Source organism: Anomalospiza imberbis, chromosome 10 (genome assembly GCF_031753505.1).
Source record: "Anomalospiza imberbis isolate Cuckoo-Finch-1a 21T00152 chromosome 10, ASM3175350v1, whole genome shotgun sequence".
NCBI classification, from domain to species: Eukaryota; Metazoa; Chordata; class Aves; order Passeriformes; family Viduidae; genus Anomalospiza; species Anomalospiza imberbis.
In genome coordinates, this window is record NC_089690.1 from 8,920,733 (window position 1) to 8,948,622 (window position 27,890).

General features: G+C 45.3%; 1 protein-coding gene across 11 annotated transcripts; it reads right to left on the reverse strand.

Moving 5' to 3' along the window:
* Nucleotides 1-121: 121 nt before the first annotated feature.
* On the reverse strand, nucleotides 122-27,873 carry AP2M1 (adaptor related protein complex 2 subunit mu 1). Of its 11 annotated transcripts, none has more exons than XM_068200463.1 (11): nucleotides 27,783-27,873; nucleotides 17,279-17,391; nucleotides 11,656-11,921; nucleotides 10,183-10,265; nucleotides 5,939-6,074; nucleotides 5,701-5,842; nucleotides 3,278-3,397; nucleotides 2,624-2,759; nucleotides 1,798-1,895; nucleotides 1,558-1,669; nucleotides 122-1,242 (listed from the first exon to the last, which is right to left on the reverse strand). In XM_068200463.1, the coding sequence occupies exons 2-11, from the start codon at nucleotides 17,350-17,352 to the stop codon at nucleotides 1,108-1,110; spliced, it is 1,302 nt and encodes a 433-aa protein (XP_068056564.1). In that variant the 5' UTR covers nucleotides 17,353-17,391; nucleotides 27,783-27,873; the 3' UTR covers nucleotides 122-1,107. The 11 variants fall into 11 exon arrangements, with proteins under 11 accessions (XP_068056564.1, XP_068056565.1, XP_068056571.1 ...); XM_068200464.1 differs by having other exon boundaries at nucleotides 27,792-27,813; XM_068200470.1 differs by lacking the exon at nucleotides 27,783-27,873 and adding an exon at nucleotides 27,601-27,622.
* Nucleotides 27,874-27,890: the final 17 nt, after the last annotated feature.

The window sequence follows — 27,890 nt, forward strand, 5'->3', positions numbered from 1 at the left end:
AGCCCCCAAGCAGCCCAGGGCTGGGGAAGCAGCACAAGCAAGCCCCAAGACATTGTGGCACAGGCCCAGGGCACAGCCCAGGCTCTCGCAGCACCAGTCCCAAACAGCAGCGCAGGCAGCCTTCTCCATTCTACATACTTTATTAGATTCAGAGCTGGACAAATCACAAAGTGTACAAAATGGAGACCACACTACCAGAAGCAGGATTGTGGGTTGCAGCAACATTGCTATGGCCCAGAAGCATTTGGTAGAAGTGTGGAGAGGGCAGCTGGGTCAGGGAGCTCTTAACTGCCAACTGCATTTGAGTTCCCCAAGGACAAGACCCTGTTCAAATCCTGACAGAGCTCAGCTGACCCACACTCCCTGGACAGTAGGGCCACATCTCCAATTTGTTTGGAAAGCACAGACTGGCTCAAGCCAGCAGTGGGTAAGGGTAAATGCTTCAAGGACCTGAAATGCTGTGCCACCCACATACACACCAGCAAGAGCCTAAACCCTCATCATCCTTTTTGGTCACAAACCTTCCCACGGCAGGACTCTATACGGACAATTTTGCAAGAAATAAGGTGGTGGTGAGATCTGGTGAGCCCACCATCTTCCTGCGGTAGGGGCCCAACAAACTCACCACCCCAGACATCTCAGACTGGCCAGCAACATCTACCACAACAGCAATAGCTAGTACAAGAAGCCAGGGTAACTTCAACTCAGATTTGTCCAGTCTATGTTTAGGTCTATTCTACGAGTACATATGCACAAGAACTTCAAAAATACTAGGATATGATGCAAGTAGTGAGACACCAACAGAAGAGGAGTTTAATGGTGGACATTCCCTAGAAAGATCACGAGAGGATGGGAGTTAGACTAGCCCTTGCCCACCCTGGGACGGGGAGCAGGAGGCTGACTGCACCCCTGCACACGACTGGGTTCTGAACTTCATCTGCAGCGTGGGTGGTAACTGAACACAGGCAGGCGAGTCCACTCCCGGGGTGAGCCACAGGGTCTTTCAATCTGCGTCGAGGGGCCAGGCAGACATCTCTGAATGTAGCTGAAGACCGAGGAGAGGCAGAGCATGGCTTGGAGAAGAGGGAGCCTGCCAGCCTGCTGGGGCTAGCATCTGGTCTCATAGATCCCACTCCTGCCGATGTACCTCACCCATTTTATCACATCGTGGTCACTGTAGTTCAGCTTTGGCTCAAAGACTTTCAGGTAGCGCACCTTCAGCCCAGAGGGTGCAAATGGGACCTATTGAGAGAGGGAAAGGCAACAGAGAGCATTGGAATGGGGGTAAGATGCTCTCTGTACACAAATGCCAGAGGACCCCTGAGCAATGCATCTAGAAATGGACATCGAGAGCCACTGTTCCCTTCCCTACTCCCTGCATGCATGGTGCCAGACTCCTGTGGCTATAAGGACAATTTTCTTCCATGACCTTTACCATCTGGCTGACCTCACCTGTCAGCTTGTCACAGGGGATGCTCAAACCTGCATAACTTCCAAGAGGGACTGACAAAGCTTCTCCAAGGTTGGGTGCATCCTGAAAGGCACACAGGTACTCACCTCAAAGTTCATGGAGATGGGAGGTCGAGCCCACTTTTTCTTGTCATTGGTGGGCAGCAGCTCAATCTCCGCACTGATCTGGGATTCCTTCATTCCAGCCATACGTTTTATCCTATTGGAGAAAGCTCAGAAGTGAGAAGGTGCCAGAGTTTATGCTCCCCATCACTACGTAATCTCAGGGCAGACAGGAGCACTAAACAGACCCTGCCCCTGCAGGCCAGCCCCAACACGCTCACTTACTTCCAGACAATGGCATTCTCACTGGCCTTGTACTTCGCCTTCCCTTTCATGCAGATGACTTGCACTCCACTGGTATTGAGGGGTGTTGGGATCCGGACCTGGAAGGCACAGTCTGGTAAGCAGGGACAAGGAGATGGCAGCCTGGGCACTCTGGGCAGTCTCAGATGGTCTGTCCTGTACCCCTTGGACCTTCTCTCTCCCAGCTCAGGGCACAGAGAACATCAGCTATCACAAGGCATCCTAGGCTAGCATCCAGTTTCTTGCTTTGAAGTACACGTTCACAGTTCCATAATATACAAAGGTCAGTAAGGAACAGGGCAGAGATCGCCACGCTGCAGGAATCCTGGCTAATGTTGGGAAGATGAGCTCAGGAAGGATGCCAGGCATTGCAGCAGGCTCTGGACAGCCCAGCCTTGCACCAGTAAGCCTTCTCAGATGGGGACTAAGTTGCAAAGCCACCCCTAGCCTGTCTTACACAGCTCACAGCCTGCTGCCTGTCTGACATACCATCAGATCATGCAGACAGAAGAACATGAAATTTTCACAGTGGCTGAGGAATTAAGTGAACAATTGCTGCAGGGATGGAATGAGGCCCCTGCCAAGGCAGCTGTGCAAATGAAAACAGCTTCCACCTCCCTACTCTACAGCACCTCCTTCCCACAAAACAGCAGCACCATACATCTAAGAGATAACTCAGTTCACTTTTTTAGCCCTGTTCAAGCTTGAAGACTCATCTGTGAGGACTCCACTGCAGTGGACATAAACTAGAGGCATGACTTCCAGGCAAAAGATACCACAGTTTTGTGGCTTTTTTTTTTTCTCTTACCTCTATCTTCTGGGCCAGCAAGGAAGGTTTGAAATTTGATTTGATCACCACCTTCACTTCCAGCTTGGTCCGGCCCACCTCCCGCACCAGTGGTATCACACGGAAGGGAAGGATAATGTCCTTCGTAGTTCGGTATCTGCAGGGATGGAAGCTACAGTGAACTCTGAGGAGGAGTTAACTCCCTTAGGCCTCAAACTGTATCATGCTCCTAAAGAGATAGCCTCTGAATATGCCAAACAGCTTAGAAACATCATCCAGAAAGGAAAACATGCCAGAAGGAAACAGCAGTTAAGATCTGTGCTGCTGTAGGGCAGCAATGGTTTCTTGTGTCTCAAGTTTTATATCTGGCTCCTGCCAACAGCCTTGTTCAAGGACACCAGTGTTAAAGACTAAAAACAACAGATACAACAACCTCAAAAGTAAGAAAACCTAATCCAACATTATGATTGTGGTAAAGAAAACTAAACACAGCTGGGCTTCCACATTTGTAACAGATGGATTTGTGGGACACCCTACAGATTCTGCTCTGAAAAGGGGGTGGTAAGTGTGTATTTCTTAAGTGCTCAAGGGCTGCAAGTCTGCCTGGGAGCAGCAACACTACTGTAGCAGCAAGCAGATGCCAACACCAGCCTGTTCACCCTCCACCCACAGTACCTCATAAGCTCAAATTCTCCATCTGGTGGAATGAAGCTGATGCTCCTCTCGGAATCAAACTTGCTGAGCCTCACACACTGGTGAAAAGTGCAGTCATCAATGGCAATTGACTGTTTGCCGCTAAAAACACAAAACACAGTTAGAGAAGCACAAGCTGCAGCTCTGGTATCTTGGTGCAGTCAAAATCTGTCCAGGCAGAAACTACTCTACAGAGCATGTTGCCATCGCAGGTGTCCAGGAAATGGGGAGGCAGGGAGAGATTTAGGGGACAGCAGCCTCTTGGCTCAGACTTTCCTTGTTTCACCACCAGAAAAATCGTATTTCAGAAAGCTTGTTTGAAAGAATTTTCTCTGTCCTCTCCCCAAAGAGGAGAGAGCTTAGAAGAGAACCCTTCTGTCATAGCCAGCAACACAATGCTTGGGTCTGCCTGCCAACAGCACTCAGTACTGCAAAGGCAACTCTGCCAGCCCAAGTCTTCCCACAGCACAGTTCAAAGGAGAGAAAACACTTTCCTGTCCACAAAGCTATCCCACTGCCACACAGCCAGGAAATGCCAGGTTCAGAGTCTTCCTGTTCAGAAATCTCTTCACAGCTGTTCATTTCCACACTGCCAGCAGGTGGTTTGATTCTGAACCAAATTGCCAAAACCATGATATCGTGCCATACAAGTCTGTACATCTCTCCTAAAAATCTGATGAGCTACCACCTGTCCATGTATGTGCACCAGCCTAACCTGCCAGCACTGAACTTGTGCCAGGTACTAATTCCTGAAAATACAGGTCCTAGGCCAGCCAAAACCCCTCAGCTACTGAGAAGGACCAGAAGGCAGGAGCAGCAGAAGAGGCAGCAGTGTAGAGAAGGTGCAGCAGTGTATCACTATGGTATCTAGGCTGCCTCAACTGCTGGAAGTAACAGGACAACCATGCCAATACGCCAAGATAGTGTGAGAACTACAGCAGGTTTAGCTGTCCTAGGAAGCACCACTACCTACACAAAGGGGAAGCAGACTGACCCCAGGCTGACTGGCTGTCTAGTTACACAACCACCAGCGGTCTGGTTTGTGCTTCAAAAGGGAGTTAGTCTTTCCTAATCTGTTGCCTAGATAACAACCAATGTTAGTCAACTGATTTCTATTTCTTTGCAAAACAGCTGAGAAAGCCCTCTGCCTAGGATTGCTCCAGGTCTCAGGCAGCATTACTCAGGGTTGGCCTTGCCACAAGCTAGATCCCAAAAAGCAACTAATAGAAGCTGTACCTTTGGTCACCTCATAACTAAATGCTTCTGGAGAGAAATGTCTCCAAGCTGAAGATGCCCACTGGATAATCACGGAACTACCTACCAAGAATCCCTGTTCATCTTACTTCTGTAACTCAAAAAAATAGCATATTTACTAGCAAAGGCAGTTGGCACAGGAGCTTTGGGGCAATGTACCAACTCTTCAAGGCCTGTGTCGCTGATATTTTCACTAGAGTAAATCCTCACTGGGCCCATCAGCCATCTCAGGCCCATCCATTTTACTACCTCAGTTCAGGTACAGGAAAGATGGCTTAAAGGTGACAGTGAAGCGATAGCTCTTGGCTTGGTTCTGAGAGACAAGGCAAATAGTAGCTCAGCTCCATTTACAGGAACCATCATGGAAAGTGTCTGAGATCCAAGTTACATGCACAAGTCACACAAAGCAAGAGACAGAGGGAGAGCAGAGTGCACACAAAGCTGAAGCAGATTATCTACCTTCCCAATTCACTGGGGGTCAGCAAAAAAAAAAAAAGACAACCAAGAGAAATACAGATGAGTTGCAAATGGTTAGTGAGAGGAAAGTGGCAGTCTCGTTGCTTTTGTCTCTTCACCCCAAGCAGGAAAGCTGGAGAAGGCGTTAAGAGCTGTTTTCAGCTTCAATGTGGGTACTGACTGAGGTGCAGCTGGGAGGGAGGGTAGCTGGGCTCTCAGAAAGGATGTGCATCCTACTCACAAAACCACTGATCACCTGTAATCAGCACGAGGGGCTTCCCCAGTCTTTGTTCTACTTTGTGGGAACAGTCCAGGTAAAGCAGGCAGAGGGATTCTTTCACTATTTCTTGGGAGTACTGCTACTGCTTTTATGATTAAGAGTCTCTGCACTGAGCAAAACTGCTAGAGATACAATTCTAGGAAAATCAATCTTGGGGAAGTGTTTCCAGGTGCAGGAACTCTACACTTAAAACTATGTCTGAATCTTAATACTTAAAGAACTGTAGAGAAGCCCTCTGTATTGAGGCCTTCAGGATGGTAGCTTGCATGACAACTGATCTACCCAAAGTTAGCAGTACCATCTGAAGGGAAGGAAAAAACCCAGCTTTCAGTCTGTCAGATCAGAAAAGCTATTAAGGGCTGCCCTTTCATAAGAGTCCCTGGTAGCAAGTGGTCACCAGGTCCAAACTTCTTACCTTTTCCCCGTTTCATCCGCAGTCCCTTTGCCCTGTTTTTCAATGACAATCTTGTCATTCATGCCGAACTTGCACTCTGGCATTCCACTCAGGTAACTCTTCATCACCACTCTGCCAGAGACATGGGCACTCAAAACCTGACCTGGTTAGAGAAGATCACAGTTCAGAACGCTTACAAGAGTCACCACTCACAAGCCCTGAGCAGGAGAAGGATGCCAGCTCAACACCACCTACTTACCTTGTGGGGACATTAAGAGATTCACACTCTCCAGCACATCAAGAAAGAGTTCATTGCGACGGTATTTGATTCCTTCACGTCTCCATCCAATCTGTCCAGTCACCTGGCTGGTGATTTGGGACTGCTCTTCCTTGGTCTGAAGAGAAGAAATGGCATCTTAGACATAAATAAATTCCTCTAAATAAATTCACAGACTAAGAAACCTTGCTCTGAATCTAAGAGCAAGCACTTGCCATTTACTACACATAAAAGTTTTTGTCACTTAGATACAGGAGCTGTGACACCTCACGTGATTTGGTTATTCCCTCCTCAGAACATCAAATTCTATGCCTAACCAAGAATTCGTCATAGCAACAGCAGGGAATGTTGTTCTGTTTTGCTAGCAAGTCCATTAGGCTACTCTTAGTGCAGGGAGGCATGGGCTCCACCAATGGCACTCAAATCATATCTCTGACTGTCACATCAATCCATATTAAGCAGAGAAGCTTAACATGGATTGATGTAGCAGTTCACACCCTTATCCAACATGAAACCCCAGGGCCTGTTTCTTGATAACTGCAGTCATAAAAGTTACATACCAACACAAACCCAAAATGCGTCTAACAGCACCCAGGCTCTAAACCTCTGAAAAGTACCAAGGGCTGTGCTGAGAGGCACAGAGAGATTTCCTACCTGATGCTAGAGGCGGGGTCCAGTCACACGCAGAAAGTCAAGAAGTAGGCGTATAGTAGCAAGTGCAGTGTAGACATGGTTATAACAGGCAAGCAGGTCAATAGCAAGAGAAGGGAGGAAGGGAGAAAGAGGCAGATTAGGCTTAAGGCTACCTGAGGACAGGAAAAAAGCAGGTCAGCTCTTTGTTAATTAGGTAGCTAATTAGCACAAACAAGATGAGTGGTTTTGACCTTTAGCTCCCTGCAGGAAACCCAGCACTCCAAGCAGTGACATGAATTTCCAGACTTGGCCCATTATTGACAATCCAAACGCAATGTGGAGCAGAGGGAGAGACAGGCAAAATACCACTCCAAATAATGTTTCTCTGCAGAACAGACTCGTGCTGGTGTTCCTAATGCAAATCCTGGATGTCTATCACGCCACAGATGCCCAGACGATGGGAAATAACAGGCACTTTGGGTCCTGTATAAAGTGGTATTCTTGTTAATTCTGCTATTCCACCACAACAACTGCACAAGACACAAGTGGGTTCTCCCACAGCAGCCCTGCAGTAGGCCCACAGGGTGGCAGTACATGATCTGAGCTTCACACACACTCTTGCCACAGATGTGGTCAGTTCCTGAGCATGCACAGGCACTGTCTCATCATCTAAGAGAGAGTTTTATACTCCCCTGAGAACTGCCTAAGTAAATGCTCAGAACGCAAAGTACCTCTCTTGTCTGTCCCACAAAAAAACACTGTCTTGTTCAATGCTTTGTTCAGGCTTTAGAAGAACACACAGATTTAATACCCAATGCTCTGTCTTCCAAAGGGACGCTGATCATGTAATGACATTCTCATCTCCTGTAACAGCACCAGTACCCTGACCTGACACTTACTCTGTAAAGTGACTGGATGGATCTGGAAGCAGCTGCTGAAGTTGAGACCACCCAGCAGCATCAGTATTCCCTAAGGGAGGCACTGAAGACGCCTGGATCTGGAATTTCTCAGGAGCGGGTGCTTCTCAGAGCTGAACAAATAAATCAGCTAAAATGGCCCAAGAATACCCACCTTGTGCTGAGTTGCCAGCATGTTGACTAGGTCAAAGACAGCCAGCTACCAGCAGGTTTCCTGGGATCTTCCAGCTAGTGGCGGCCCTCTGCCCACTTTAAAAAGTAACACCAGCATTTCAGCACTAAAGTATATCTATGATTTGTGGAAACACTAAGAGTTGACCAATTCACATGCCCAGAAATCACTAGGAAGGGAAGAAAATTACAGTGTACATCTATTTAGTGAAGTCTGGAAAAATGCAGATGGCATCTTAACAGTGAGAACAGTACATGAAGCACAGCTACCTCAAGTTGTAAGAGCAAGGTTTAGCCTCTGTCGGAGGAAGATATTCAAGTCAATGGCTTCATCAGTTCCGCTATAGAACATCAGCACAGCCTGCAGTCCTGCCATCTGAGTAGTGGTCTACTTCAGTTGTAGGGACTAGAAGTAAAACCATGTTGCTTACCAACACCTTAAAAAACCTGTGTGGCACATCACTTAATTCCCAGAGCACACAGGTATTTTCCCTGGCAAGCAGTGCAGCAGTTTCAGACACGCTTTCAAAGACAGTAAAACAGATCTTTCATTTCAAGATCACCTGCTTTGGAAAGATCACTGTAGCCATACAGGGAGGCCTTCAGAGCACAGCAGCTCAGTACACCTCCAATCTTTCATTGAAAACAAAGTTAAAAAGTCAAGTTTGGAAAGTCTGCCATAAGTGGATTTTGCTCCTTAAATTCCTCAGGACACAAGCCCAAGGAAAGCATCACAGGAACTACGTGAAGATAGGGAACACAGATGATAGGCCAGATAATTCAGAACCGGATTTTGGTCCTGGGTACCTGTGTGAACTGGCTCTAAATCAATGAGGAGCAGAAGGCTAGAAGGACCAGAGTAGAGAGCAGACAAGGAAATATGGCACGTACTGTTTCAACTGGTGCCCTTGCCATCCTGTGCCTGCAACAGATTCATTCTGGTTTTTGAACTGGGCTGCACAAAATTCCAATACTGAGCAGAAGAACTGCTTACTTGTGTAAAGCTGAAAGCCAAACTCCTCTTTGTAAGGAAAGGACTAAACCTGCTGTTGAATTAAGCATGATGCTGTGACAGTGGTTTGCACACAAACAAGCACAGAAGTTTGTTAAAACCAACAAAAGCAAAAAAAAAGAGCAAGGGAAGGAAGTGAGTGGGGTGGCTAGCTTTGAGTTTTCTTAGGAACAGGAGCTGATTCAGCTATCTTCAGTGCTGACTGTCCAAACTGTCAGACTGCAGAAGGTCAGAGATTTACACTAGGACTCGTGATGGGGATTGAGACCGGATGCATTCACATCTGGCCATGTTGCAAAACAGTTTGCCGTTCTAGTGGGAAATAGGTTGCTCAGGGGCAGCTTCTCTCTCTCATCTCCTGTTGAAATGCACTTAGTCTTGCTACTAGATTAAAAGTTTAAAAAGGAATTCTCAGGAAATCAGTGCTGATGAACTGAGTTGAAACAGAGCCTCCAGAGACTGACCTCTGCTAACCTAAACAAGAACAGTCACCATGCAGGCTCTTATTTAGCCCTTTGCTTCTGTTTGTAGCTGAGGCTGAAGCTTTACTCTGCACAGACTGCCTCACTACAGACTCCCAGCTTTTTTCTTCCTGACTCATTGCTGTGCAGGGGAGAGGACTAACTTTAAGGCTAAGTTATTGACTTATAAGTCCTTATTATTGACTTGCACAGCTGCGTCAGATGGACAAGGTGGACAAGATTCCTTGGAGACATGAGAAACAGACTATGAGTTTCCTTTGAATTCAGAGGTTAAGCATAAGCTCACGAGACATGAAGCCTAGTTTTGAGGGCTGTACTTGGAGGAGGATTAGAACTAGTTTAAACACATTCCCCAAACCAGTCCAACTAACCATCTTTTTCCCAACAAGTCCTTTATCTTCTAAGTCCATGTAAACTTTGTTGCAAGGGTTAACACTATGCTAAAAGCAGAGCAGAGATTCTCATCTCTAACCTAAGAAAGCTCAGGCTGTACTGACACTGACCTGCAAGGATGTTACAGGTAGAGACAGAGCAACATGAGCTTCCTGACTTCACAGCAAGATTCACAAGGCTGAAGAATACTTCATTATAAGGCAGGCATGAAATCCTGACAGCTCTGGTGGAGAACAGACTTGCTCAGTGAGATTCACATGCAAAAGAGCTACTTCTGGTTCAGCAGGTAGATTTGTTTATCCTCTCAGAAGCTGACACAGAGCAGAGCCTGAAGCCAGCAACCATATTTTTACATGCAAGGGACTGACATTATCCGAGCTCTGGGCTCTTCCTCCTGCATCTTATCATGTGTCAGGGAACATGAGGTGGCATAGTGCAGGGACACCTAGAACAAGGTGCCATTGAGATACACCCCTGCAAGGGTGTTTTCAATCTATTCAGGCACCTTCCTTCCATATGGGTCAAATGGTTAAACAGTAATTAAGACCATACTCTCTTGAACAGGTTTAGCAAAAATTAACCAGCAGAACAGTGCTGTACCCCAAATTCTCTGATTACCTGACTCTTGATGCCTTGCTGAGTGATGAAAGTCTTCAGGGCCCCTGTTTCAGAGTTCTGAGGATAGCCAAAGTCCAGGATTTCTACAAAAAGGTAAAAGGTTAGTTCAGAGCTACAAGGTATAAACACATCAACTAGGCTAACTGCTACTATAAGGAGGCAGGCAATTAGTGCACAGATACTGCTTACACATTGAATTTCTGGATAAGCTGCTGTAGCATTCCTTACCAAGGGAAAAAAAATCATTCTTGCTACACTGAGCTCCTGGAGCAATACTTCAGAGACAAGGGGTGATGGAAAGCTGTGTAAGTGATGAATTTGCCAGTTTTTAAACACAACCAGACCTCAGGACTAAGTACCAACTAACCTAGACATCTGCACAGGGCACACTGAGGAGTTTTTCCAAAAACATCCAAGGGAAAATAGAGAATTTTTTCAACACCACAGCAATTTTATCTTTGCAGTTTTTTAAAGTTTTGTTCTTATGGAGATGTAGTAAAACCAAAGCCTAAAACAACAGCTGAGTAGTGGCACTGCAGGATGAGTGTAGGAAGGAAAGAGATGTTAACTACACACAGGGCACAGTACACACCTACTCCCCTAAAAGAGGAAGGGAACAACCCACAAGAGATTTAGAGGGGAAAGAAGACCACTAATGTGATACTGAGCAACACCACACTGGCAGGTTTGATCTCACTGTGCCTGCAAGGAGGCAGCAGTGACTGACCAAAGCAGAGAATAGGCAGTATCTTGGTCTGCCCTGAGGGAACAGGGAAAACATCAGTCACTGTGATCCTTGGCTAAGAATCTCAGGACACACACGTGTGGTGCATTGTCTGGGAAACAAATTGAAACATAACTAACACAAAGTCCTCATGATATGTGAAACAGGGGCAGCTCAAGGGCAACCTCCACAAGCAGGCTGATATCACAAGCAGCTGAAGGGACGCTATTATTAATCTGTGGCGAAATTTGGAGCTGTATCAGTGGGGGAGGTAGGGCTGTGACAGCGCGCTTTGGGTTTTATTGATTTCCTTCTATTCAGAATTGAGCCCAAAAGGCATCTTACTGGGGCAATTAAGCCTGGGATGACTGCTTCCATACACTGCTAGAGCCACCTGGGCACCAGTTGGCCTTAGAGGTGCTACTGACAGTCCTCTTGCTATACCTCAGGGTAAAGAAAGCCTGACATCTACACAGGATCCCCCCAGAAGCTGAGCTCCAGTACCAGCTGTCTCAGCTGTACTAGTGCACAGCTCCCAACATCTCAGGGAAGGGAATCAGCACAAGGCCATGGACTTGAGGTACCATTCACATTTGCAATTCAGGTAGCATTAGAAAGCCGAACAAGTGATTTTGAACTCTGCCACACATGTTAAAAATACTTCAAGGGTTATTACTACATCATACTAAGCTAAGGATTTCAGAATGACCAAGTGCAATAGGCCACAGTGTATAAGAGAAACATCTCACCATCCAGCAGCTCATAGATCAGCACAAAGTTGTTCTTTATGTTCTCCTCACTGATCTTCCCGAAGTAGGCAGTCATCACGTCACACATCTTGTAAAGAAACTCGAATACCATGGCAGCATTGACATTCTGCTTGGTGACAGCAGCCAGCCAGATGTTGGAGCGCTTGACGTGGAAGAAACTTGTGCGGGCGATGTTGGTGACAGGCGAGCGCACCTGCTGTCGTGCGTGGATGACATTGACGCGGAAGGCGTCCACGGCATTGCGCCTACGAAAGCACCACCAAAGACAAGTCAGCACAGCGAATGTGAAACCAGCTGCCTGCACAGCTCTGCTTCTGTCATTACGGTCAGACACTGAGCTACACACACCAAGCTCACCTAGGGAGAGTGCCTGGGGATGTCTCTAAGATGGCAAGTGAAGGCTCTGAGCAGAGTTAGACACTTAATTCTGCACAAGTTCAAGGAGAGAGTGCTAGTGGTTTCTAGGGAGCTTCAGACTACAGTGTAACTATAGTGAGAAGGAGAAGCAAACCTCCATCTGGAGTAGGACAGCAAAGAAACCTCACCTTCAATTAATTTTGACAGCACTCCCAATTGACTGTCATAGCCGAAAACAAACACATTAGCAACGTATGGCTCAGAGAGTCCAGTTTTGACCAAACACCTAATTTTTGTCTATTCTGCATGCCCAGGCCTTCACACTCTTGCCCCAAAGGAAGCTGCAGTCTCCCAAGATATGTGCCAATAGCAGTTGCTCCCAGACATACAACCAAGGAAAAAACAGCAAAATTTGCCCAGGCCACCCAAGAGATGTCAGTGCCCAGGTACACTCCAGAAGGGAGCTTTAGTTCTCAGATCCAGCTCACCTCCATACCCCGCACACCTTGGAGGACAGGCTCAAATCAGCAGGAGGATTAGGATCACTGTTTGCTTTCCAGTTACCTGTCACCTCAAGACTGCTCTGCTTCAGAACAGGTGTCTTGCATCTGGACTCAAGAGTCCCCACAGTGCAACATGTCAGCAGTACTGCATGGTCCAGGACCATTTACAGTCAAGGGTTCTGCCCCAGTGCTGAAAAACTGCTGCGCAAGCTGCCCATAAGTGCTGCCCTCTTTGATCCAAACTGTCTGTACACTAGCAACAGGGGAAAAAGCCCTCCTTGTTACACAAGGAGTCCAAGTGACATTCTGGATGCCAGCTCTTGCACAATAGTCTCCTTATCCTGTAACTGAAAGTCAGAATAAACTTCCCAAATTAAGTCCACCAATCCTGAGAATACAGGAAGGAAGCCCAAGTGCTTTATATACAAGACCAAAACTTAAAGCAACAGTCTACACACAAAGCCAAGACTCATTTAGTTGTGCTTTATTACTCATACTCTCAGACACTCTGTAGAACAGGGGGTTTGACTGCAGCATCAAGGCCATGGTACTGATTATGCAGAAACACGTTTGAGAGCAGACAGTAATATCATCCTTGCAAGCAAGGATACAGGCATACAAATGCTTGTAGGCACTGAAGGTTGTCAACAATCCAACACACAGTTCCAAGTTAGAAAACAAAGGCTATTCCAAGGAACATATGCTACCACAGCAGGTGTTAGCTCCTTGAAGGTCTGGGGTCATATGCAGAAGATTCATCAGTAAACATGCTCCCCACAAGCAAAATTCTGGCTTTTGAATACTTCTCAGGTTTTATTGCTCCAGAAAGTTTGCAAGTTGGAGTTAAATTAATATTTCATTTCTACTTTAGTTTTTCCATAAGAAAGTAATTTAATCTACTATAAAATAATATCTAAAAGCCCAAATCCTCCCCTCCAGTAAGCCTTGTAAGGAAAGTTCAGCGTGTTCTGGAGCATTAGCCCTCCCAGCCTCAAGTTCTAACCTGCTAAAAGGAGCACCAGAACCAGTCACCAGACTGGTGCACACTAGAGGAGAAGCTTCAGGTCAGGGAGGCTTTGCTAGCACACCAGGTGCCCACTGTGCAGTGCCAGTCGTGGCCTACCACGCGTCTCTTACCTATTGCTACAGCAGCCAATGAGATGGGATGGACAGAAATGGCGCCAGCGGAGAAAGGAGGAGTGACAGCAACAAGAGAAAGGGTTAGAAACACACACACAAGGCACAATGAATCCAAAGAGATAAGAAGAGACCAAACAGCACCCCCTCCCCCTGCTCCTTGGCACAAAAGGCCAAGGTGGTATTGGATGGACAGTAACAAGCTACAGCAGCAATGAAGCCCTCACAAGGTACAACACTGACATGCCATGGTCAGGCTGTCAGCATGGACAGATTTGTGTTTGGCTGAACTTTAGGGATAACTGGGCATTTAGTCCAGGTGAACTGCACCTGTATCACAAAAGTGAAACCCAGTCTGCTCTGCTAATATAGGTAGCAGGCCTTGGTATGGAAAAACCCCAAAGCCTCAATCAGAGGCATCACCTGGGGACTGCAGAGTATCAAGTATCTTCTTCCCAGTCTGCCTCAGGACAAGGCTACAAGTCTGGGTGGGAATTCCTGTGACAGTACTTCTCATTTGAAGGTGTTTGGATCGATACTTTCTGGTTTGGTCCAGCCAACAGGAAATACAGCAAGTTTGATAGAGCTGGAGCACATCTGGAGAGATAGGGCACATCCTACAGATTCAGACACTGCTCTATCCAGCTTGCACTTTTTCCTTAAGGATCAAGAGCCACGAAGCTGACGTGATGTATTAGAAGCTCAGAAACCAAACACCTACTACATTTAAAGTGCATGCAGGTTGTCATGTAAGCTGCTCCATTTCAAATAGCTGAAGTTTTATTACACAGCTGCATTCTTAAACGCAGGTAGGTTCCTCAACGACTAAGTCACTGAAGAACGAGGCACTCGAAAATTACAGCAGAACCCTCCACGGTATCCTGAATTATATGCGTGGTGTTTTGCTTTTTTTTTTTTTTTCTTTTTAATAAGGCTGCTTATACATGCAGCTAGCTGCTATATGGACAGATGCGCTACATGCACCAAAGCCATTCTAAGTTGCAAGCAAAGAAAGTTCAAGTTTTGTGGTACTTCTGCCTTTAACAAACTCAAAAGAAGGATATCCTAGATGTTTGTCACTTTGGTCATTACATCTGAGCTATGTGCTTTTTTAAGGCCCTTAAACTGCAAGGGGAGGTGTTCTCATAACCACAGATGACCTTTAATATCTCCCAGCTCAGAAACTGAGGCTTCAGAATGCCAAAGGCAATGGCCAAGGCTAAGGAGTCCTATGGGTCAATCACACATGAAGAGAGGGAGCAGTTACGTTCTTTTCGTATTCAACTACCTCCCAACAAGCAGGGTGGATTCAGCCCTCAGCACTTCAGAACTACTGCTTAGGATCTAAGAACTGTATAGCATGCTAGAAGTCTATCACTCAGCTGTCTGGTTAGAGACAGAACTCCTACAAAATCGAGTACAAGCTACAGTATCATAGCTATTCCTTTCCTTACCTCCCACTGAGGGCTAGGACATTAAAAATTTTAAACAGACCTGGCATTAATGCTAATGTTCAGACTAGGAAATGGAAAGACTCTCAGTTTCTTGATTACACAAGATGAGACACAGCCATTTTATAACAACTTTTTGTGTAAGGCTACATGTTTAAAAAAAATCGAAACCAGCACTGAAGGCCTGTTTGAGAAGAAATCCAGCACCTTGGGAGCAAGTTCGGTTAACAGCCAACACCAGCTCCACCTAAGTCACAAGACTGACACTTTCACAAGAACTGAACGGATGATTTCACTGAAATGAACACCAACTCCTCAAGTACTAGAGAAAACACTGGAATATTTTGGCACTCTGCCAAATGAAAAAGTTAAGATAGGATCAGGCAGGAAATCCCATTTTCTAGCTTTGTCTGGCCAGCCAACAGGAAGTAATTTATCACGTACTGAACATAAGGCACTCACTCTGTAAGAGAAATGAGCCAAGATAAAAAGCAATAGAAGATCATATTAAAAATACCTAGTTTGCTCCCCAGTTTGCATCTCTACAGCCATAGTGCCATTTAAATCAAAAGGCCTTCTTGAATAAACATCAGTTTGAGAACAGTCTTGTAAGTGTTTCAAGTTTGCAAACCACAAAATATTTTTGCCAGAAACTGCAGTTAAAGTGTCCCTAGCCCCCACTTGAAATATACTCCAAAGTCACCTATAATCCAGACTGGCTTGGATACCAGCTTTACAAAGTCAGTCCTGTCATATGAGTTGCTCTGAAGAGCTTCAGCTAACAAGTGTTGAAGACTGATAAGAGTTTGTACAGTAGAAAAGAGGCAAAGCATCATAGCCACTGGCTTTCTGCTTGAGAAATACAATGCTTCCTTGGCTCAGCTAGGTGTGGAAGTCCTGGAATAACTCAGTCAACCTTAGAACAGCTACTTTGCCTTAGCTGACCTAAAACAAGCCAAGAGACTTAAAAGCTCATTAGGTGAAGCCTCATTACAGACACTGTGTTGACTACTCCCTCGATGAAACAGTACAAGCCTTGACTAGCTACTACTAGTTCTACCTCAACTTTTAACCTCCATTAGACAATCCATAACCAGAAGGGACATACTCTTCAGACCAGAGTAATCTGAAGGCAGACTGGCTGGACTGTTTTTTGTTATTTATGGCAACAAGTTATTTCACAGCACATCCTACCACTAGTCATTGTGGAGATCTGGTACAAACTACTTTTTCCTAAACTGGCCTGAAGGCTCTCTCTCTCACTGAACTTTGAATTAGCACCTACCACAGCTCTGCCTCTGTTAGCTCTGTCTTAACTCTACCAACTTAATTACTAACTTCCACGTAATGCCTGACACGAATGAAAACACACCACTAGAAAGAGTACTGTTGTGCACGAAACCCTTAAATTTAAGGTTTTCAGCCCAAGCAGCACTATCACTTACAGCTCCCTACAGCACTATCCACTGCCTACAAGACACCGTATTTTTAGTAAGATGCCTTTGGAAACTAGCAAGCCTAAGGGTTGCACAGATCCAGTCTAAGTGAGCATCATAACACTTGGGGAAGTGCAACAAGACACCTACAATCTACTGACGGTTTTCAAGACTTCCCACAACTTTAGTTACCCAATGAATGTAAGTTTTTCACACTAGGCTGCCTTACAAAGCTGGAGGACAGAAAGCCAGCTGTAGCAGTACAGCCATGGCTGCTATGAGATTGCTTGCAAATAAAACTTTCCAAGACCACAGTCTCCTGTATGCCTGTACTAGATGTTAGACATCAGTGCCTGAAACTAATTCAGAACCCTGGCTATAGTGTGTGGCAGACACTTCTCACATTACTGCTCCTGTAAAGTTTTAGTGATTACAGTGAGGTAAGCTCCCACAGTGGCAGTCCATGCTGCTAAAGCATTTGGAATAATGGCCAGATCCTCACCATCCAAAATAAAGTCCCAGGTTTGGCCGGAGGCCATCCTTCACTGTAGGTGACCAGGGCTTTAATTTCTTTATTCTAAGCTAAGCCTAGAGCAGCAAATTGAGTTGCAGTCTCACATGCATGCACAGCTAATGCAGAACAAAGCAGCCCTGTGTTGTTTACTGCACCAAAATGAGACAAAAATGCAAAAACTGGGGATGCAACAGAAGCACTTACCCGATGTCATCCCGGTAGACGCGAGAGATTAAAACCTCTCCTTTGTGATTATAGATGAACAAGCCACCGATCATGATGGAATTTTAGTCTTCACTTCCCATGTTGCTTAATACCTGAAGCAAGAAAGAGCGTATTTAAGTAGGCTGAACAGAAACAATTTATAGCCAGGACTAATACTTAAAATTGGCACTGAAATAGAAGCTGTCTTACTGCTCATTCCAAAAATCAGCGCAAACAGATTAAGCCTCAAGGACAAGTATCCAAAACATACCTCTTGAATGTGAGAAAAAACACAGGCCTACAAAAACCCCACAGAACTACAAGAAAATCAAAGACCCCTTACTTCTACTATAAACTATCTCCCTAAAGACTGAGATACAAATCAGACATAATTCCTAAGTCTTTTTACATGCAGTTCACACAAATGTCTGACATGTCACCAAGCCTGTCACCACACGACAGAGGGATCCTAGCAACAAGTACATCTCTGTTTATTACCACTTTTATATAGTTTTTACACATCAGTGTAAGAACCTTTGATAATCCCTAGCAGCCATATCAAGTCACACTTCAGAATTCAAACCGAGAGCCATCTGGCTACAAGGTACCACTGGAGTGGTCACAGTCATGACTCACTTGAACTGGGAGATAGTCCCTCAGAAGTTACCTTCCTAAACTGCTAATTTTCTCTTTCTTCAATGGAAGATTTCTTTGGAGAAAGCTACAAAGCTCTCTCCAAAGACCTTAGATATGACTGATAGGGTAGACATTGCAGATACAGAAGACGTTTTAAAATATACAGCTACTTCACCAGATCCCATTCCTGGAGTCTTATGCACTCCTATTCACTTAGGTCAAAGTTGTAATACCCACAAGCAGCAACTGCTTGGCTGGCTTAGTCCCAAAAAGAGAACTACAACCCTGACAGGGCAGGCCTTGGGTGATCACACAGGAACTGCTTCATTTGGGCACTGCAGAGCATTAGATAACAACCATCTCCACAGTGCTCTTCGGGCGGGTTAGCCTACACCCACCAGCATGGGCTGGGTAAAAAGGATAGGGAGAGGCCAACCTAGAGACAGATGCTGACAGTGAACTGATACGTGCCTGCACAGGAACGCTGCAATGACAACGCTGAAGTGACCCAGACTTGGATCACCTCAAAGGTCAGGAAAAAAAGAGAATACAAAAACAATGCACACATCAGAGGGAATAAGGGACTTCTGGATTATCAAGAGTAATGTATCCTCTAGAAGTTACACCAAATAAACTACAGTAGCTGCCCATCTGAAGGAAGTACTGCAGATGTGAGTTCTGTGCTAAACCAAGGTTTACAGAGCAGCCACTACTTTTAATTTCAGCAAGACAAGAAAGAAATTTTACATTTCCTAAGCCTTTACATCAACATTTTTAGCTACATCTAATGAGTCCTCAAAGAATAACACTACTCCTCTTCTACAGGTCTTCAGCTACCAGATGGCTGCTTCTGCTTATTAATAGCAAAAAAAAAAAAAAAAAAAAAAAGAGCCCAAAAGTCAGTTAAGTCAAAACAGAAAGACATAAGCAGTTTTCCCAAAGCTCTGTAGTGAGCTTTCTGGCTTTTATTCCCCCATTCTGCTGGTCAAGTATCTCTGGCTACTTGGGCTGCCTTCTGCCACTTGTCAGTGGCTTCTTGTGGCACTGTCACCAACATAATTCCATGTCTGAGCCTCCAATTAGCACAGAACAGCTTTTCAAATATGTTTTTCTTCCATTCCCAACCATAACACTTTATAACTTTGGGATACAAGTATTTCCTTTACTTCTAAGTCTCTGTAACCAAGTCTATTGAGACGTAGGTAGCTCCAAGATTCCCATGCAGTTAGAGTGGGAAAAGCCTTCTGTGGCTGCTCAATGTTTTGTGACCAAGGATAGAAACTGTAGGGACAGCAACATCAGCATCCCCACAGCAGAAGACAATCCCACTGGTCAACTGAACAAACCAAAATTCTCAGACTTAAGGCAATGGCTGTACTACAGACTCACAACTACTTACACAAAGCACACGCAGCCCTAACAGGCATGAAAAGACCACAGAGAGATAACATGGAGGGCTGAAACCCAAAACATGGAGAATTGAACACAACTGCCCAACAAGACAGGAAGATGCTGAAACATTTGCAAGGTCATTCACACAGGTCAAACAATGAAAAAAATGATAAACATTATGACAGTGAAGGCAATTTGTTGCCCACTCCAGAAAATTCTTTCCTCTTTACTAGTTTTTTCACTCCAGATAAGAAACAAGCATGTGTTTTCAGACTTCTACAGTGCTGGCTTCCACACTGGGATACAGACTATTGCAATCAAAGATGAAGAGTTCTTGCATTCTCTTTAAGACTTGCATTGTATAGAGCAGCTTCCTGGAAGCTTATGCAACTGGCCAAAGCTGGATCATAACAATCCTACAAACCCTTTCCAGAAGAATCCTAGAAAGCACATCCTAGTCTTAAAAAAAATAATCTCCCTCTGGGATTTAATGCTGCTTAAGTTATTTGTTTCACTATTTTTAGTATAAAGGAAATGTCTGCTTTCATAAGAAACAGGATCAGACATACAGAACATATAAGATAAAGCCTTTTGCCAGCATGACAACTCAGTCAATTTTGAAAAAGCCTTGATTTGAATATTTACTGCATTACTATAAAACATGTAGAAGATTGCTGATCAAGCTTTGCATTGGAAATCAAAAGCCTTCTCTTAGGAAGATCTACAAATTTTAAATGTTGTCTGAAATAATGATGCCATGCTTTCTCATGTTAGTTTAGAACATATTCTTTAACAGCTTTGCTGAAGTTACAGGCAAAAAATCAGCATTTTTAATTCTATCACAGTATCAGGCAGCAGAGTCAACTGCTTCCTCATCTTACATGTTAGTAAAAGCATGTTTGATGGAGTAGATAGATTATGATTCAAAGGCTTTTAGTCTTCAAAAATTCTTCATCAATGCAATGAAATGCTAGGCTTCTTCCTTACACAAAATATCCCAGGAGGTGAGTTCAAGCTTCAGACTGCCCATGTAAAGTTAGCTCCTGGTTCCACCTTCACTGGCACATTTAAGAGCTGCATTGGTTCATATTGCAGAGCTACAGGTGAAGCCAGAATTGCCTTTGCTACTTCATCCACACACCTCCTATATGCACTGTTGTACAGTTGTGTTCCTTGGATTTAGGGTGCCATTTTGTAGTCCCATCTGCAGCTCTTTGGTCTACTTTGCCCTTACTACTCTGAATACCCTCATATCTACACACATCCAACGACTACTGACCAGGAGTGCTCTTACTGCAAATTCTTGTATGGTACAAAACAGAAGCAAGCAGAGATCTGCCACCAACCAGCTGATGCGTGCTTGCTGTACTACACTGGCAAAACAACTCGACAATGAACTTGCTCAAAGTCGGAAGGGGGCTGCTCTGTGCTACATGAGGCCCTGGTTAACACCTGAGCTTGTACTTTTCCCTACTACTACAGATTTGGCCACAGGATCAGGACAATTCTGACAGCTTGTTTTGTAAGGGCAGCCAACCATACTGAGACACACACGAGCATTATTTCACATGTAGCAGCAGAATGCCTCCATATGAGTTATGATTCACCTCAAATCTGAAAGAACCCAGAATTCTACACCTCTAAAAATTAAACCTGAATTCACATTTAAGTACAATTTATTTAATGATTTCTGACAGACAAATGGTTAAGTGTTTCCAGGTACCAACAAAGTCATATGGGCTAAAAATGGTGACTATAAGGAAAGAGTTTTAGATGACCTACCCAACTGTACCAGCCACCAATCAGTTCTTTGCAGTAGCTGAAGGACACAAGCAGTATAAACCTCCAGCTGCTCTCCCATCTAATGGCATCAGAGAACAAGGAAGTCTCAACTATTCAAGGTATTTATCACAATTATAAGCAGATCGCCCTTGGTCTGCTCAACTTCTGCAGTTCAGCATCTTGAAGAGTTCCAGGCACCACAAGCATGGACAGCACAATGGTATCAACACAACTTCCAGCAAGTTCTGTTTGGTGCAGGGCTGCTCTCTGTCAGCCTTCACCAAGCTTGCCCACATGATGGGAGCTCAGGAAACATGGACAACATTCCAGTCTTTTGTTCACAACTTGCATTACATCCCTCCAAGACACAAGATCAGAGTGACTACACTCCCTCTCCACACAGAATTACTTCCATCAGCTAATGGAAGCATGTCCACACAGCTGGAAACTCAAGAGGTAGAGTAAGTAGCCCAGAGATCTATGAACAGAGCAGAAAGCTATACAAAGGGCAGAATGCAAAAGAAAGTTGCTTAAAGCTCAGCAAGAAGAATGGCTCTTCAAGATGACAATGCCTCTCCTTGAAGTGGCTGCAGTGAAAATAAGCCTGCTTTGTTTTGATTCTCCTTTGTGTTTCAAGTTTCATAGATACTCCTTTCAACTATTTCAAGGTTACATTCCAACTAGAATGAGTATTTTAGTGGTACCGTTCAGACACAGCACAATCTTCCACATATTTTAAAATAATTAATAGTTTTCTTTACAGATCAGCTGTGGAAGTTAAAGATCCTAGTACTTGCAGTGGTTAAGAACTGCAGGGAACAGGGCTGAAATTAATTTGAGACTGACATTCAGTGACTCATGGCTGCTGGAATCAGAAGGCCTCAGAATAAAAACTCCAGCACAGGAGATGGGTTCATCTGCTCCCTGTGCATTAGCAACATGACTCAGAAAGCATTGCTCAATCAGCTTTCAATGACTCATTCTGCTCCTCTCCAGTCAGCCTTTCCTAGGGAGCTTGCTCTACACTGTTAATGAGTTTCCTCAGCCTAATATCTCACTGTCAGACACAGCTTAAGAGCAAAGCCCACCATTTCTTCAACTGTTTACCATGAAGTGCCTGGAAACCAAGATGACTCTAGCTGAAACCTTTGGGTTAATGATCCATCAGCTGCATTTTCAGAGCTTTGCAGCTTCACTCCTTCTGTTTCACTAGCTTGAACATATGGCAACCTGCTCCACACTGGTAACTACAGCCCTGTTTTCTACTTACAGTGTGGATGGATTTATTCTAGTTAAGGTACAGGGATAATCCACATGCATGCTGAATTCACACCAGTTGGTGACTAATCACCTTAATTTAGGAACAACAGCCCTCTCCCAATACACTCTGCATTCTTCAAGCAGCTACTAGGGTAGATGGAACATCTGAATGCAGCTCCTACAAATACCTAAGGCCTCCTACCAAGTGCTCACATTCCTAAATACTTCCATTTCAACTCATATACAGAAAAGAAGCAAGAAGAACATCATAGACAGACCACACACTTATTTACATGCTTATAAACCCACCAGGAGTTAAGATTACATGGAAATGACTTTTCAGAATGCCTTTTTACTCAAGTGAAGATGAGAGCATTAAAATATACCTTCAGAGCAATTCTGGCAAAGTTATAGCATTAAGAAACCAACTACAAAAAAAAAAAGTACATGTATAAAACCAAAGACTGGGATAAAGATTTTAATGCATTTCAGTAGTTACATAAGAGAAAAGCAGCAGGATTAGCTGGGCCTACAATGACTGACATGGTAACATGCACTTTCCTAAGAATCACACATACTTGCCCCAAATCATGTCTCAGTGCTCCCACTGGGCAGGGAATGTGCAATAAGCACCCCTCTCTCAACCAACCAGGAGATGCTGGAAGCCCCAGAAGTCAGTCTGCAGCAGGTGAGCTGCAGATCATAACCAAGAGAGTCCAGAGAAAGATAAAGGCACAATAAAGCACAGTATCTGAAAAACTGCTTTTGTCCACTGATTCTATCACAGATGGAAAATGCTCTGTTTATTAGCTCTGATCTAAAAACAGGTGGCTCTACAAAAGTCAGACTTAATCCTTTCAGTGTGCCACCCACTTGGAATGCATGGGTGAAGTCAGGAGCATAAGCTCAGGCAACAGGATCCTGTTGCTGGACTGTCAGTTTCACATATTGTGGGATACAAGTGGCTGGACTGGGAGCTACCTAGTAGGATGAGGCACTAAACCTGCATTTATCAAGTGGAGGTACAGCAGCCCCATCCTGCAACATGTGAGAGCCCAGCCTTCCTCTTCCATCTCCTCTTCATCAATTCTGACTTATAATAGCTGCAGGAAAATGAACAACAAGCAGCACAGCACTTTCTTAGATTAAACAAGGCACACATAAGGAATCAACTAACCAGCACAGTTTGTTCCCTCTGCAGCTGTTCATCTGCAGCAACTCTTTCAGAACCACCAGGGCACACAGTAGCAATGCTGTAGCTTCTGTTCAGAGCATCCTTCCATGGTCTCTCTAATTGAGAAGCCACAGCATCACACCATCAATAAGACACAACTGCAGTATCAGTCATTTGTTCATTAGCCTATGAAAGACTAAGCTGAATTGTAGCCTAAATCCCAGATATACAGATATTCAAATGAGTGATTTTCTCCAATACCTTTGTCCCATAACCTGAGGTCTTTCACATGACACCACACAGACCATTAACCCTTCCATGCACCAGCAGACAGTGGTAGCTCCAACCTACACCATAAACCTTGAAACAGTTCTCTGCCTTTTGTAACTGTATTTGCACAAGTAAAAACAAACAAACAAGCTGATTTGCTCAAATTTGTTGCTTAGGAAAAGCAGTGAATTTTTACTCAGTCTTCTTCAGTGGTAAAAGGAACACAGCTGCAGTAATTCCAGTTTCACATGCAAGGCAAGAAGTACTTGTTCTAGCTCCAAAAGAATTAGGAACTGTCTGAAAGAAATGTGTCACTAGCAATGTAATTTGTTTACAGCCTAATTGTACCAGAGTCACCATAAATTTTGGGTGTATATTGGTATTTCTTCCTCAGAAAAGAACAAATACAGTTCTTTGTATCCTTCCATGCCAGCTTCTCTAAGTCCAGTGTAGGCCAAAGCTGAGGAACTCTTGAGCCAGGCCTGTTTGCTCTCATGCTATCTACTCAGCATATCCTGTATGTCCTCTCTTCAGAGGTGCAGTGGTGACACAGCAGCTCAAGAATAACTGCTCAGGAGCAATGTGACTGCAGCAGTTCTTAGGCTGCCTGAAACAACATAACTACAGTTTCATGTTATCACCCCAGCTGTGCCAGGATTTGATGAGCACCAGCAGCATCACCAGTGAGCACATTTTAGGAAGCAACTTTGGATCAGCTTTATTTTCCCAAGCCAGCTGTGTGGGTGATACGCTTACCACAGTCCAAAAAAAGAGTCTGGCACTACAGGTGGGGAAAATAAGTCTTGAACCAGCCACTGACTGAGGCTGGATAAGCAGATGTCAGGACTGCTGCTAACCTGCAGAGCCCTTTTGGCCACAACCGCACTGTGAGACAGGCCATGACCATCCAGTACAGGGTACAAATAAACACAAGATGATCAGTAGTGAGCCCAAGACTCAACTACTTGTACTTTGTCACTCCCATTAAGGGGCTGAAAGTTTCCTACAGTACAGACATCACTCAGTCTGAATGCAAACAGGAATGATTTCTGTAATCTACACAGCACATCCAGGAAACAGCAATCACAAATCAGTTAATAAGCTGGTGTAAAGCAACCAACCCCTTTAGTAGTCTATTAAAAGACAGTTTGGGTTCTGACTTAACAGTAAGTAAGACTTCTGTGCATTAATGAGCTTATCTAACTAAGCAGTTCAAGGTACATTAGCTGTTGAGTTTTTATCCAGGAAGAAATCAGGAGAGGTACTGAAGGCAAATCACCAACTGCAGCCATTTCTGCATTCCAGAAATCAGTATGATCTTGGATAAGTGACAGCAGTTGAAGCAGGAGAGGGATTAGTCAGGCTGCTCTGGCAGACGGAAGTTGTTGAGAAAACCCATCCTTTCAGCTAGCAGTAACCATTATCAACCCAAGACTTAAGGCTCAAAACAATGCCATTACCCCACCAGCTAATCTGAGCACCTAAGCTTTGCTTAGATGGCTGCATTAGCCACTTTCCAGGAGGCCATGGGCTGCTCTAGGTTTTAAACAAGAGTAGCTGAAATCACTTCATCCTGGGGAAGACAGGCTGCATAATTTACTTAAGGGGCATACCCTGAGCTAAAGAGCTCTTGAGATAAACCCATCAGTTTCAGAGAAACCGTTCCTATTTTAAACACAATCCCATAAATCCCCATAACCAGTGGGCAGGAAGAGAAGCACGCTCTTACCAGGCTCTCCTCCTACAGGCCACTTCTGCATGCCATACTGCACGCAGCCAGTCTGAAGAGTAACAAGAGATAAATACTGACACAGGGAAAACACAAGAAGCTCCCTTACTCCAGTAAAACATCACACATACAGCATTTAACACACCTCTCAGCAATATTTTGAGCCCAATCTGATGTGAACAGCCCCAATACATTTTTCTACTTCTACCTGTTCTACCAAAGCATTTCTAAAGTCAGTTTGAACTACTTGCTTTTCACTATTGAGCTAGAAACCTGAACAGTAATTTGCTTCCTATGCATCTTCTAACAGAAGAGGTTAGAGGCACAGAGTGGAGTTTGAGTAAGAGCTTGTATTCTGCAGACTATTAATGGTCCAGGTGCCCTGATGTGTCAGCTTTTCTCTCACTACTCTTACTGGAGAGCAGATAACTGCATTTCACATTCTGTGCATCTGCCTGCAAGCTTTTAGCTGAGCTGCTGACCTCCTGCCAAGATCAAAATACTACATGACTTGCCAGTAACTTTTGACTCAGTAGGTCACTCACTAAAGGAGAGAAGCAGACTCTGCCTCATAAACCAATTACAGTTTGGCACCACAGGCCATCCTCCAGTTGGCCTCAGGAACAGCCTTCAAATACTCTGATGGTCTTCAGTAGAATAAGCTCAGAAAACCAGTGCAAGACATTGTGCTGCAAAAGACAGTCTTGACTTTACCTTTTTTGATGCAGGGATGAGGCAAGAAAAGTTTAACTAGGGTTACAGGAAGTTTCTTTATAAACCCTGTTTTGTTTGGTGACTGTTGCTCCAAAAAAAAAAAAAAAAAGTATCAAACAAGAAGGCATGTCCAGTCCCCTGTTTTTCAAAGAACTCAAGATGTAACCATTCACAGCTTCAAGATTCAATTCTCCAAAAGCTAGGAATGTGCTCTTTTGGGAGGAGGAAGCAGCTGGCCATGATACCCTTCAAAGACACCCCAATGCTCTCCCTGGAACATGGCCACTCTGCAGCCCAAAGAACATCAGGTATCTTTGTCACTAGATGTCAGTAACATGGCATTTCCTACAGAAGAGGAGTGATGCCTCCCTTCTGACAGGAAAAATATGGAACAGTTTGGCAGCATCTCTTCAGAATTGAGACTGTCCCTCCAAGCAAAACTCACAGGGACACACAGAGCTTTTACTATAGGAAAAAACAGTAGCTACAGCCCTGACAGCATTCAAGTAAATGCTGCCCAAACAAACACTACCATGAGCCCATATACAGTTAGAAGCCTGCAATACCGAGACTTCCAAGCCACAGAAGCCGTCCAGACTCACCTATCTGGGCAAGTTCCAGGCTCAGATTTTGGCAGCCCGAGGCTAAAACTTGATAGCAGCTTTGTCATACTAAAGCAAGCAGAAAACACATCGTGCACTCACACAGCTTACGGAGAGAACACTAGATCAAAAGCAAGTCATTTCCCAGTGGGGAGAGAAGTCAGCTGCACTGGCTGATAAACACAGGCTGTGCTTCCTGCAGTTTTACTGAATCCAAAAACCTAGTCCTGGGAAGAATGGATGTGGAAATACATCCAGAAAAGCCGCTGGATAGGAGCCTGCTTTAAGCCTCAGAATAAGCAGTTCGGCATCAGCAGCGCTGCGTTCTGCCTCAGCAGGTTTTCCAGGGAGGAAGCAGAGTGCAAGCCATGACCCAGGTAATTCACGTTTGGATCAGTAGGACAGGCAAATAATGTTCAGTGAAGTTCCAGCCCGATCCGACTGAAAAAAACCTTTGCTCAGGCTGACCTGACGCATCGGTGCCGGCCTTCCTGTGCCACACACAGCCCGACCCTGTCCCCACCCTCCCCCGGTGCAGCACCGCAGGGCTGCCACACAGGTATTCCAGCCAGAGAGCTAATTAACAGCTGTTAAGAGCCCCCCTGAGCCACAAGCAATGTACGAACGAATGACGGGGTCGCCCGGCACCCCCTCAGAGGAAGCTGAAGAAAAGCCCTCCCGGGCGGTCCCGCTTCTCTCCCTCCCTCCCGGCTCCGGGAGCACTCTCGCGTCCCTCCCAAGGGCAGCCGGCGGGACACCTCACGCTGCAGCCGCCTCCCCGCCCCTGGGCCTGCAGACCCCAATCCCCAACCAGCGCCCAGGGAGCCGTCCCCCGCAGCAGGTCCGCCACCGCCCGGGCGCGGCCGCAGAGCGAGCCCGACCGCAGGAAGCCGCCGGGAGGAGGGACGGGGGCCGCGCAGCCAGGCGGGGAGCGGAGCGCCTCACCTGCCGCTGCTGCCGCCGCCGCCGCTCGCCGCCCCGCGCCCAAGATGGCGGCGGCGCCGCCCCCCCTCGCCCCGCGCCCCCCCGCGCACTGCAGAGACGCCGCGCGCG